Below are 12,278 nucleotides of genomic sequence, written 5' to 3'. Positions count from 1 at the left end.
ACATCTTTCTAATTTACTTATATTATCTAATTTGTTTTATTCTCTTGTTATTCTTTGATGAAAAGCATATCTAGATATGCTCACTAGCTGCTGATTGGTCGCTGCACATAGAAGCCTCGTGTGATTGGCTCACCATGTGCATTGCTTTTTCTTCAAATAAGGATATTTAAAAAATGAAGCAAAATAAATTATGGAAGTAAATTGTAATGTTGTTTAAATTTCTATTCTCTATCTGAATCATGAAAGAAAGATTTTGGGTTTAGTGACCCTTTAATAAATAAAGTATAATAATAATAATAATCAAAATTCTATCCAGCATTTATTTAGTTTTTAATGTCCCTTTAAAGGGTTAACTGCACAAGTGCAAACGACAGTTTTTGTTTAATGTCCCTAGTCATTCCTTCGTGCTACGCAGAGTATCTACCATATGAGCTGTTTAGTGACAGTAAACCCTATTTGTTTCTGCTAGTTATGAGTATAGCTGCTCCATTGCACTGAGAAGAATGAGGGAAGAAATGCCTTTTTCTGTCCATGAAAACGTTTTATTGAGCTGAACTAAACACTAGACTATATTATACAATATCTAGTTGTACTTTTACACTACTGTCCCTCCGCAGCCATAGAAGGTGTCACCAGATTGCTGTCACAGTCAGAGTCCGCCTGCAGATGAGATCATGTGATGTGATTATGGGGCCTGGCTTACACGGCGTGGAAGAAAAAAAAAATACAAGCGAGCACGAAGGAAACGGAAGAGGTAGCTTGAGTTGCTGTTGTACCTGCGGCTGCTACTCAGCACTCAGGAGCCGGGTTAGTGATAGAGCAGCAGTTTGCGGACTACATGATGCTGAGTTATTGGCGTCATTCGTACGCACGGATATTAAAAGAGCTTCTTGCTTTAGATTAGATTATCCCTCCGTACCAAACTATTTGCACGGGCTGGTATATTGGTGCTCTTAGCCAAGGCCTCGTACACCGCACTGGTTAAAGTGTTCCTCCCAGATTAAATCTTATTTCTATCACCGTTCTCCTTTTTTTTTAATTTACCACTTATTATGTCTGAAATTATTATGTAGTCTGTGTAATCCCATACGACAAAATAACTGCATGTGTTTCCTAATGAATTGTGTAATTGCAACTATAACATCAGTTACTTACAGTACACTCACCCCCCAATTAACGTGACAAGTAAACAAGTGTTTATCACCAGGCAATTGCCTAGGGTAGGATTTTTAACATACTTGTTAAAATTCTGAAAGACCTAAAATATAGGAGCCATGTTTTATTGTTGGGGACATACAGAGACATTCACATATATGTATATGTATATATATGTATATATATATATTTATATATATATATATATATATATATATATATATATATATATATATATATGTATATAAAACATACACACACACTCACTGTGTGTGATTTAGCTCCTTTATGAAATTGCATACAAAGCAGTTGATTAACCCCCAAGGCATTCAAGTGGTTGTCACTCCTACATAACACAGAACAGTAATTTGAACCCTTGGTTGCCAGAAATGCACATGGGATAGTGATTTACCTTGAATGCAATGTGAGGTCTTACTACTTAGTGAACCAGGATTGTGCAGCTCCCAGTTTTATGCTTTGAATTGGCATGATGGGAACTGTAATTTGTGTTTAATTTGTCTTAAAGTAGGATAAGTCTGTGAGCTGACAGGAGTGGTAAACTGGCACCAAGAGGTTAAAAAGTTTGCAATATCAGCCTTTCTCTATTTTGCAGTGTAAAATTGGCTCTAGTGAAAATAGAGGGAACAAACAAGAAACAAATAATGGGGAGAAAATAGAGAGAGTTGGGGGGTATGATATTTGTACACGGAACAAAAAGAATATGCTCTCTTATCTTGCCTTAGTTTGCCTTTGACCTCTGTGTTACTGATATAGGTCCATTGCTCTGCTATGTTTCCCACAGTGGTAAAATGGAACACAGATAAGTTTAAAAGATGGCTTGTTTCTAAGTACAAGCCTTGTGGATTATAACAGTAAAAATCCAGCACAAACTGTTTAAAAACATTTGCTTTTTGTTTTCAAGTATCACTCTTCAGATTATCACCCTCCTTCACCACTTTGTAGCCACTGTATGTGTCTCTAGCCATAACAACATAGAAGACAATTACAACTTGTATGCAACATCTCCCACAAGTGCATGTGAAGTTTAGAATATGTTGTTCTTAATTTCTCCTTTCTATAGTGCAGCATGTCCCGGCGGGCACTAAGGAAGCTGCGAGGAGAGCATAGGGGCCAAGAAGAACCAGAGGGCCCAGAGAGTGAAGAGGAGATAGCAAAGGTCCCACAGGCACAACAACGTAGTCACAAGGGAAGCCGAAAACTACTTGAGGAGCGTGGTCTGAATAACCCCTTCCAGCTGGTGAGATGGGTAAACACTGGTAGAGGGGTGTATACTGTGCAAAATACCAGCAATAGGTTGAGGGGTACAAAATTTGGGGAAGGGACATCAATTGATTGAGGGGGTTATTAAACTATTCACGATTTAACAATAGCATGCTGGGTAGATACTTTAAAAAATGGTGACAGGTTGAATGATTGGTCCCGTGGACAAAGGACAGCAATAGGTTGTGGGTTAGATTCTATGGATATCAGTAAGCAACACCTTTGGACTTATTCTGTGGAGGAGGGGTAACCGATATCTGAAGGGTAGATACCCTTGGGGGGGGGATATCATCGGGCTAATGTTTAAGACATTGTTGGCAAATAAGAAGCCTACAAGTCCAAGCCACTAATATTTTAAGAATACAATTTTTTTTCTACAAAAACTATTTTTTCCTTCATTGTTATTCTGTCTGAGTGCTGGATTCTGATAAGAGGGTTGGAAAATGATGTAATAAACCTTTTCACTGGTATAAAATTGTGACTGAGCTGCACCTAGACAAAGGGTAATAGAGAAGGAGGCAGCCAGGAGTGTTTAGCAGACACATTACTGATCTCATTTATTTATTTTTCTTGAAGATCACTGATCTTGATTTTGATGATCAGAGCGACACCGGTGGGGTCAACCAGTCTAGACTATCAGAGGAAGAGGATAAAACCGAAAATGTATTTGACAGTTTGGAAAAGACTGAAATCTCACAGGTAAGGGTTTGCAAACCTTTGGACCCATGGCTTTGAATAAGAAACTTTTTTTGTTTTTATATATTTTTTTTTTGTAATTTTTTTTTTTCAATGTGTATTTTTTTTAAGTGTAAAAATGTACTTGGTAAATAAAATGTTTGTTTTAACTAGCTTGTATTGAGAACCTTGTTGACACAAGCCAGGTACACTGGTACACTACCTGACTATAACTGATATTCTGAGTTTTATACTAGTTTATAAGCTTTGATACATTTTTATTGTTTTATTAAAAAAAAATCTTGAACACTATAATTCAGTGGTATCCAAACTTTTTTTTTTGGCACAAAGGACTTTACTAGATTTTTTTTTTTTAAAATCTTATTTTGAGGACCAGAGAGCATTTAAAAAAAATAAATCATACTTATATTTATAAACAAGCTTAAAATGAACAGTTATTTTGCTTGATAAATTGTGTTGTCTAATATGTTTTTAGCATGGTGCTACATATACCTGTTTTATTGGGTAGATACAGAAAGCTTAAAGGGACATTAAACACTAAATGCTAGATAGAATGATGCATTCAAAGAAAAGATTAGCTTGACAATAATATGTTGATGTATTTTTTAAAGTTTCATTAGTTTTTTCATATTGATAAAAGAAGTGTAAAGTTTCATTGTCTATAAAACAATCGCCTAGATTTAGAGTTCTGCGTTAGCCGTCAAAACCAGCGTTAAGGGGTCCTAACGCTGCTTTTTACCGCCCGCTGGTATTTAGAGTCAGCCAGGAAAGGGTCTAACGCTCACTTTCCAGCCGCGACTTTTCCATACCGCAGATCCCCTTACGCCAATTGCGTATCCTATCTTTTCAATGGGATCTTCCTAACGCCGGTATTTAGAGTCTTGGCTGAAGTGAGCAGTAGCCCCTCTACCGACAAGACTCCAGCCGCAGAAAAAAGTCAGGATTTAAGAGCTTTATGGGCTAACGCCGGTTTATAAAGCTCTTAACTACTGTGCTCTAAAGTACACTAACACCCATAAACTACCTATGTACCCCTAAACCGAGGCCGCCCACATCGCCGCCACTATAATACATTTTTTTAACCCCTAATCTGCCGACCGGACACCGCCGCCACCTACATTATCCCTATGAACCCCTAATCTGCTGCCCCTAACATCGCCGACACCTACATAATATTTATTAACCCCTAATCTGCCCCCCCCCCCACATCGCCGCTACCTAACTACACTTATTAACCCTAATCTGCCGACCGGACCTCGCCGCCACTATAATAAATGTATTAACCCCTAAACCGCCGCACTCCCGCCTCGCAACCCCTATAATAAATTTTATTAACCCCTAATCTGCCCTCCCTAACATCTGCAACACCTAAGTTCAAGTATTAACCCCTAATCTGCCGACCGGACCTCGCCGCTACTCTAATAAATGTATTAACCCCTAAAGCTAAGTCTAACACCCCCCTAAATTAAATATAATTTTATTCTAACGAAATAAATTAAATCTTATTAAAAAAAATAATCCTATTTAAAGCTAAATACTTACCTGTAAAATAAACCCTAATATAGCTACAATATAACTAATAATTAAATTGTAGCTATTTTAGGATTTATATTTATTTTACAGGCAACTTCTGTATTTATTTTAACCAGGTACAATAGCTATTAAATAGTTATTTACTATTTAATAGCTACCTAGTTAAAATAATTACAAAATTACCTGTAAAATAAATCCTAACCTAAGTTACAATTAAACCTAACACTACACTATCAATAAATTAATTAACTAAATTATCTACAATTAAATCAACTAAACTAAATTACAAAAAAAAAACACTAAACTATAGAAAATAAAAAAAGATTACAAGAATTTTAAACTAATTACACCTACTCTAAGCCCCCTAAAAAAAATAACAAAGCCCCCCAAAATAAAAAAATGCCCTACCCTAATCTAAAATAAAAAGTTAAAGGGACAGTATACTGTAAAATAGTTTTTCCCTTAATGTGTTTACAATTGCATTTTTTACCAACTGCAGAGTAAAAAATGTATGAAAATTAGCTTTTTAAGGTTTATTTCTGTATATTAAAGCTCTGATTTTGTGTTTTGAAGCCACAGCCTAATAAAATAGGTTGAGCTTGTAGGTATAATCAGATCTCATTACTGTATCACATTGTGCACATATACCTGCTTCTTTATCTTATATCTGTCCTTGAACAATCACCAGTACTTTGAGAGAACAATGGAAAATCAACATTTTATTACCTTATCTCTGCTTTATCACACTGGGAGTGTAATTTCTTCTGCTGGCTGTGTTTACAAAGCTTATCTATAGCTGGTACGCACGGCCACAAACTTTTAGAATAGGTGGGGATACCACATGCTAAATTAACAATTTCAAATGCCAATATAAGGGTAAAGGAGCTACTTGTAAACAATTTAATACACTCCAGCAGGTAAAGTGGATCATTGGGAACAAATTAAAGGGGAGAAAATTTTTGAGTAAACTGTCCCTTTAACAGCTCTATTACTTTACCAGCCCTTAAAAGGGCTTTTTGCGGTGCATGCCCCAAATAAATCAGCTCTTTTGCCTGTAAACAAAACATATAATACCCCCCCCCCCAACATTACAACCCACCACTCACATACCCCTAATCTAACCCACCCAAACCCCCCTTAAAAAACCTAACACTAAGCCCCTGAAGATCTTCCTACCTTGTCTTCACCCAGCCGGGTACCATCCGATCCGTCCAGAAGAGGGTCCGAAGTCTTCATCCTATCCGGCCAGAAGAGGTCCTCCAGAGGGTCGGAAGTCTTCATCCAGGCGGCATCTTCTATCTTCTTCCATCCGGAGCGGAGCGGGTCCATCTTGAAGCAGCCGGCGCGGATCCATCCTCTTCTAACGACGTCCTAACACCGAATGAAGGTTCCTTTAAGGGACGTCATCCAAGATGGCGTCCCTCGAATTCCGATTGGCTGATAGGATTCTATCAGCCAATCGTAATTAAGGTAGGAAAAATCTGATTGGCTGATTGAATCAGCCAATCAGATTCAAGTTCAATCGGATTGGCTGATTAGGGGTACATAGGTATAATGTAGGTTGCGGCGGTGTACGGAGCGGCAGATTAGGGGTTAATAATAATATGCAGAAAAACTAATAATCATCAACAAAAAACATAAAGTCTATGGGGAATTTTGTAAATAATTTGATTTTTCTCAAGAATAGTGGTCTACCCCTTAGTTTGGAGAAGTCATTGTGGACCCTTGGGGTTTTATGTTGAATAAGCCTGCTATAAATCACAAGGCCTTTTTATTGAAGCACCCTTTGTATTATAACAGATTTCTGATGCTTTTGTGTTTCATTTTGTGGCCAGTTGAAATGTGTTTTGTATGCAAATTATTTTTCTACATATTTCCTTCTGATCAAACCAAACGGCATACGTTTAGATCTGCTACTTGTAAACTTTCTTGGTGAATCTTCTGATTACATTTTAGGGAACATACAGTAAAAGTTAAATTAGTTTAATTCTGAGTGATCATTCAAACCAGTGCAGTTTTTAAGTAACCACCAAAAGAATAGATTTTAACAAATGTAATTTGATTCACTCCCAGTAACCGAGCTGCAGATTAATCAAATTATGATCATCCTAAATACCAACTCCATTTAAGGTACTTGACAGTGGAGTTGAGATTTACTGAGTTAGGCTGTGATTAGCTAATCAACCAACAAATCTTATTTCTCTTAGGAAGAAAAAAAACATGAAAAAATACTTCTATGCATAGTTACATATGTCTTCTTTATACTGAGTAAACCTTAAAGGGCCAGTAAACCTACAAACTAATGTTATATAATTTTGCACATAGTGCAGAATTATATAACACTAGTCCTAAAGCCCGTTTACATTGGACATTTTTTGCAGTGCAGTGGTCCCACCCCTTGCTCTCTCTCTCTCCCCCTCTCTTTTGCTCTCTCTCCCCCTCTCTTTTGTGCTCTCTCCCCCCTCTCTTTTGCGCTCTCTCTCGCTCCACCTCTCTTTTGCTCTCTCTACCCCCTCTCTTTGTTTTCTCTCTCCCCCTCTCTTTTGCTCTCTCTACCTTTTCTTTTGCTCTTTCCCCTCTTTTGCTCCCTCTCTCCACCCTCTCTTTTGCTCTCCCTCCACCCTCTCTTTTGCTCTCTCTCCCCCTCACTTTTGCTCTCTCCCCCTCACTTTTGCTCTCTCTCTCCCCCTCACTTTTGCTCTCTCTCTCCCCCTCTCTTTTGCGCTCTCTCTCCCCCTCTCTTTTGGGCTCTCTCTCCCCCTCTCTTTTGGGCTCTCTCTCCCCCTCTCTTTTGCGCTCTCTCTCCCCCTCTCTTTTGCGCTCTCTCTCCCCCTCTCTTTTGCGCTCTCTCCCCCTCTCTTTTGCGCTCTCTCCCCCTCTTTTGCGCTCTCTCTCCCCTCTTTTGCGCTCTCTTGCGCTCTCTCTCTCCCTCCTCTCTTTTGTGCTCTCTCCCCCCCTCTTTTGTGCCCTCTCTCCCCCTCTCTTTTGTGCTCTCTCTCCTCCCTCTCTTTTGCGCTCTCTCTCTCCCCCTCTCTTTTGCGCTCTCTCTCTCTCCCCCCTCTCTTTTGCGCTCTCTCCCCCCTCTCTTTTGCGCTGTCTCTCTGCCCCCCTCTCTTTTGCGCTCTCTCTCTGCGCTCTCTCTCTGCCCCCCTCTCTTTTGCGCTCTCTTTCTCCCCCTCTCTTTTGCTCTCTCTCTCTGCCCCCCTCTCTTTTGCGCTCTCTCTCTCTCCCCCTCTCTTTTGCTCTCTCTCTCTCCCCCTCTCTTTTGCTCTCTCTCTCTCCCCCTCTCTTTTGCTCTCTCTCCCCCCTCTCTTTTGCTCTCTCTCCCCCCTCTCTTTTGCTCTCTCTCTCCCCCCTCTCTTTTGCGCTCTCTCCCCCTCTCTTTTGCGCTCTCTCCCCCTCTCTTTTGCGCTCTCTCTCTCCCCCTCTCTTTTGCGCTTTCTTTCCCCCTCTCTTTTGCGCTCTCTCACCCTCTCTTTTGCGCTCTCTCTCTCTCTCTCCCCCTCTCTTTTCTGCTCTCTCTCCCCCTCTCTTTTGCGCTCTCTCTCCCCCTCTCTTTTGCGCTCTCTCTCCCCCTCTCTTTTGCGCTCTCTCTCCCCCTCTCTTTTGCGCTCTCTCTCCCCCTCTCTTTTGCGCTCTCTCTCCCCCTCTCTTTTGCGCTCTCTCTCCCCCCTCTTTTGCGCTCTCTCTCTCCCCCCTCTTTTGCGCGCTCTCTCTCTCCCCTCTCTTTTGTGCTCTCTCTCCCCCCTCTCTTTTGCGCTCTCTCTCCCCCCTCTCTTTTGTGCTCTCTCTCTCCCCCCCTCTCTTTAGCGCTCTCTCTCCCCCCTCTCTTTTGCACTCTCTCTCCCCCCTCTCTTTTGCGCGCTCTCTTTCTCCATCCCTCTCTTTTGCTCTCTCTCTCCATCCCTCTCTTTTGCTCTCTCTCTCCCTCTCTTTTGCTCTCTCTCTCCCTCTCTTTTGCTCTCTCCCCCCCCTTTCCCCCTCTCTTTTGCTCTCTCTCTCCATCCCTCTTTTGCTCTCTCCCCCCTCTCTTTTGCTCTCTCCCCCCCCTCTCCCCCTCTCTTCTTTTGCTCTTTCTTTTGCTCTCTCTTCCCCTCTCTTTCCCCTCTCTTATTTTCTCTCTCCCCCTCTCTTTTTCTCGCTCTTCCCTCTGTTTTGCTCTTTCCCCTCTACCTTGCTCTTTCTCCTCTCTTTTGCTCTTTCCCCTCTGTTTTGCTCTCTCCCCTCTCTTTTGCTCTCTCTCTCCATCCCTCTCTTTTGCTCTCTCTCTCCATCCCTCTCTTTTGCTCTCTCTCCCCCCTCTCTTTTGCTCTCTCTCCCCCCTCTCCCCCTCTCTTTTGCGCTCTTTCTCTCCCCCTCGCTTTTGCACTTTCTCTCTCCCCTTCTCTTTTGCGCTCTCTCTCTCCCCCTTTCTTTTCCGCTCTCTCTCCCCCCTCTCTTTTCTGCTCTCTCTCCCCACTCTCTTTTCCGCTCTCTCTCCCTCCTCTCTTTTCCGTTCTCTTCCCCCCTCTCTTTTGCGCTCTCTCCTCCCCCCTCTCTTTTGCCCTCTCTCTCCCTCCCTCTCTTTTGCACTCTCCCCCCTCTCTTTTGCCCTCTCTCTTCCCCCCTCTCTTTTGCACTCTCCCCCCTCTCTTTTGCGCTCTCTCTTCCCCCCTCTCTTTTGCGCTCTCTCTCCCCCCTCTCTTTTGCCCTCTCTCTCCCTCTCTTTTGCACTCTCTCTCCCCCCTCTCTTTTGCGCTCTCTCCCCCCTCTCTTTTGCGCTCTCTCTCTCCCCCCTCTCTTTTGCGCTCTCTCTCTCCCCCCTCTCTTTTGCGCTCTCTCTCTCCCCCCTCTCTTTTGCGCTCTCTCTCTCCCCCTCTCTTTTGCGCTCTCTCTCTCCCCCTCTCTTTTGCGCTCTCTCTCTCTCCCCCTCTCTTTTGCGCTCTCTCTCTCCCCCCCTCTCTTTTGCGCTCTCTCTTTCCCCCCTCTCTTTTGCGCTCTCTCTCTCCCCCTCTCTTTTGCGCTCTCTCTCTCCCCCTCTCTTTTGCGCTGTCTCCCCCCTCTCTTTTGCGCTGTCTCCCCCCTCTCTTTTGCGCTCTCTCTCTCCCCCCTCTCTTTTGCGCTCTCTCTCTCCCCCCTCTCTTTTGCGCTCTCTCTTCCACCCTCTCTTTTGCACTCTCTCTCCCCCCCCTCTCTTTTACACTCTCTCTCCCCCCTCTCTTTTGCGCTCTCTCTTCCCCCCTCTCTTTTGCGCTTTCTCTCCCCCCTCTCTTTTGCCCTCTCTCTCCCTCCCTCTCTTTTGCCCTCTCTCTCCCCCCTCTCTTTTGCGCTCTCTCTCTCCCCCCTCTCTTTTGAGCTCTCTCTCTCCCCCCTCTCTTTTGAGCTCTCTCTCTCCCCCCTCTCTTTTGCGCTCTCTCTCTCCCCCCCTCTCTTTTGCGCTCTCTCTCTCCCCCCTCTCTTTTGCGCTCTCTCTCTCCCCCCTCTCTTTTGCGCTCTCTCTCTCCCCCCTCTCTTTTGCGCTCTCTCTCTCTCTCTCCCCCCTCTCTTTTGCGCTCTCTCTCTCTCCCCCCTCTCTTTTGTGCTCTCTCTCCCTCCCTCTCTTTTACACTCTCTCTCTCTACCTCCCTCTCTTTTGCACTCTCTCCCCCTCTCTTTTGTGCTCTCTCTCCCCCCTCTCTTTTGCGCTCTCTCTCTCTCTCCCCCCTCTCTTTTGCGCTCTCTCTCTCCCCCCTCTCTTTTGTGCTCTCTCTCCCCCCTCTCTTTTGCGCTCTCTCTCTCTCCATCCCTCTCTTTTGTGCTCTCTCTCCATCCCTCTCTTTTGCTCTCTCTCTCCATCCCTCTCTTTTGCTCTCTCTCCCCCTCTCTTTTGCTCTCTCTCCCCCCTCTTTTGCTCTCTCTCCCCCCTTTCCCCTCTCTTTTGCTCTCTCTCTCCATCCCTCTTTTGCTCTCTCCCCCCTCTCTCTCCCCCCTCTCCCCCCTCTCTCTCCCCCTCCCTCTTCTTTTGCCCTTTCTTTCGCTCTCTTTTACACTCTCTCTACCTCCCTCTCTTTTGCACTCTCTCTACCCCCTCTCTTTTGCACTCTCTCTACCCCCTCTCTTTTGCGCTCTCTCTCCCTCCCTCTCTTTTACACTCTCTCTACCTCCCTCTCTTTTGCACTCTCTCTACCCCCTCTCTTTTGCGCTCTCTCTCTCTCTCCCTCTCTTTTGTGCTCTCTCTCTCCCCCCTCTCTTTTGCGCTCTCTCTCCCCCCTCTCTTTTGTGCTCTCTCTCCCCCCTCTCTTTTGCGCTCTCTCTCTCTCCATCCCTCTCTTTTGCTCTCTCTCTCCATCCCTCTCTTTTGCTCTCTCTCCCCCTCTCTTTTGCTCTCTCTCCCCCCTTTCCCCTCTCTTTTGCTCTCTCTCTCCATCCCTCTTTTGCTCTCTCTCCCCTCTCCCCCCTCTCTCTCCCCCCTCTCTCTCCCCCCTCTCTCTCCCCCTCTCGCTTCTTTTGCCCTTTCTTTTGCTCTCTCTTCCCCTCTCTTTTGCTCTCTCTCTTCCCCTCTCTGTTGCTCTCTCTCTTTCCCTCTCTTTTGCTCTCTCTCTTTCCCCCTCTTATTTTCTCTCTCCCCCTCTCTTTTTCTCTCTCTTCCCTCTACTTTGCTCTTTCCCCTCTACTTTGCTCTCCCTCCTCTCTTTTGCTCTCTCTTTCCCCTCTCTTTAGCTCTCTCTTTCCCCTCTCTTTAGCTCTTTCCCATCTCTTTTTGTCTCTCCCCCTCTCTTTCTATCTCTCTCCCCTCTCTCGCGTCGACCGCTCCCCGCCCCGCCCACCTTCGCCGCACCGTGCCACAAACAGCAGATCAGGTAAGGCCAGGTGTGTTTGTCCTTGTGCTGTCTCTACAGCTTCGGACAAACACACTTGGACTTTTATATTATAGGATTAGCTTAGCGGCAACTTTATAAATCCAAAGCTGACTACCTGAACTCTGCTCCAGGTTCTACTGAGCAGGTCTTTTTTTTTCAAAAGCACTTCAGGGGCGCGCTGTCTAGTCACAGCGAGACTGATCGCGCCATTAAACTGGATGTAGCTCGCTCCCGCTCTGGTCTGGTAGTGGGAGCGAGCTACATTCCGTTTAATGGCACGATTGGGCGCGCTGTGACTAGACAGCGCGCACCGTGAAGTGCTTTTGAAAAAAAAAAAGACCTGCTTAGTAGAACCTGGAGCGAAGTTCAGCTAAATTCTATTTTGGAATAAAAATTCTCTGAAAGCTTTGGATTTATAAAGTTGCTGCTAAGCTAATGTTATATAGTTCTGCACTACTGGGGAGATAGCTGCTGATTGGTTGCTGTACATATATGCCTCTGAATCACCACACTGTGTAACTGTGTGTCCACTAAAGGATATGGTCCCAAATATAGATGTTTCACATGGATCCAAGGCAAACCTCATATTAAAGGCAATGAGGAAGTATAGTGAAGGTCCATATGAATTACAAAGAAACAACCAGGAGATACATTACTAACGTTTCAGAGGCTATTTACTAAGCTCTTAGGAAATAAAGCATGGGAGGTTAAACAACCGACACTAATGCTCCGATGTCGGAGAGTTTTTCAGACTGACACGCCATAAGAGGAGAGGACAGTAATGCAACGTTTCAC

The 12,278-nt window shown here is 44.1% G+C and overlaps 1 protein-coding gene across 3 annotated transcripts in view; it reads left to right on the top strand.

The window, feature by feature from the left end:
- The first annotated feature begins 641 nt into the window (after positions 1-641).
- The window catches only part of TCF25 (transcription factor 25), a 126,174-nt gene continuing 114,537 nt past the window's right edge, over positions 642-12,278 (top strand). The window contains exons 1-3 of one of the 3 annotated variants that reach the window (XM_053699368.1): positions 642-754; positions 2,237-2,413; positions 3,013-3,135. In XM_053699368.1, coding sequence (XP_053555343.1) covers positions 2,243-2,413; positions 3,013-3,135 — 294 coding nt within the window. In that variant the 5' untranslated portion in view covers positions 642-754; positions 2,237-2,242. Of the gene's footprint in view, positions 808-2,236; positions 2,414-3,012; positions 3,136-12,278 lie in introns of all 3 variants that reach the window. The other 2 variants (XM_053699367.1, XM_053699369.1) reach the window with 2 other exon arrangements.

The sequence above is a fragment of the Bombina bombina genome, chromosome 1, assembly GCF_027579735.1.
Source record: "Bombina bombina isolate aBomBom1 chromosome 1, aBomBom1.pri, whole genome shotgun sequence".
Lineage (NCBI taxonomy): Eukaryota > Metazoa > Chordata > Amphibia > Anura > Bombinatoridae > Bombina > Bombina bombina.
Note: the sequence above shows the minus strand (reverse complement) of the source record. Positions and strands in the feature narration are given on the sequence as shown.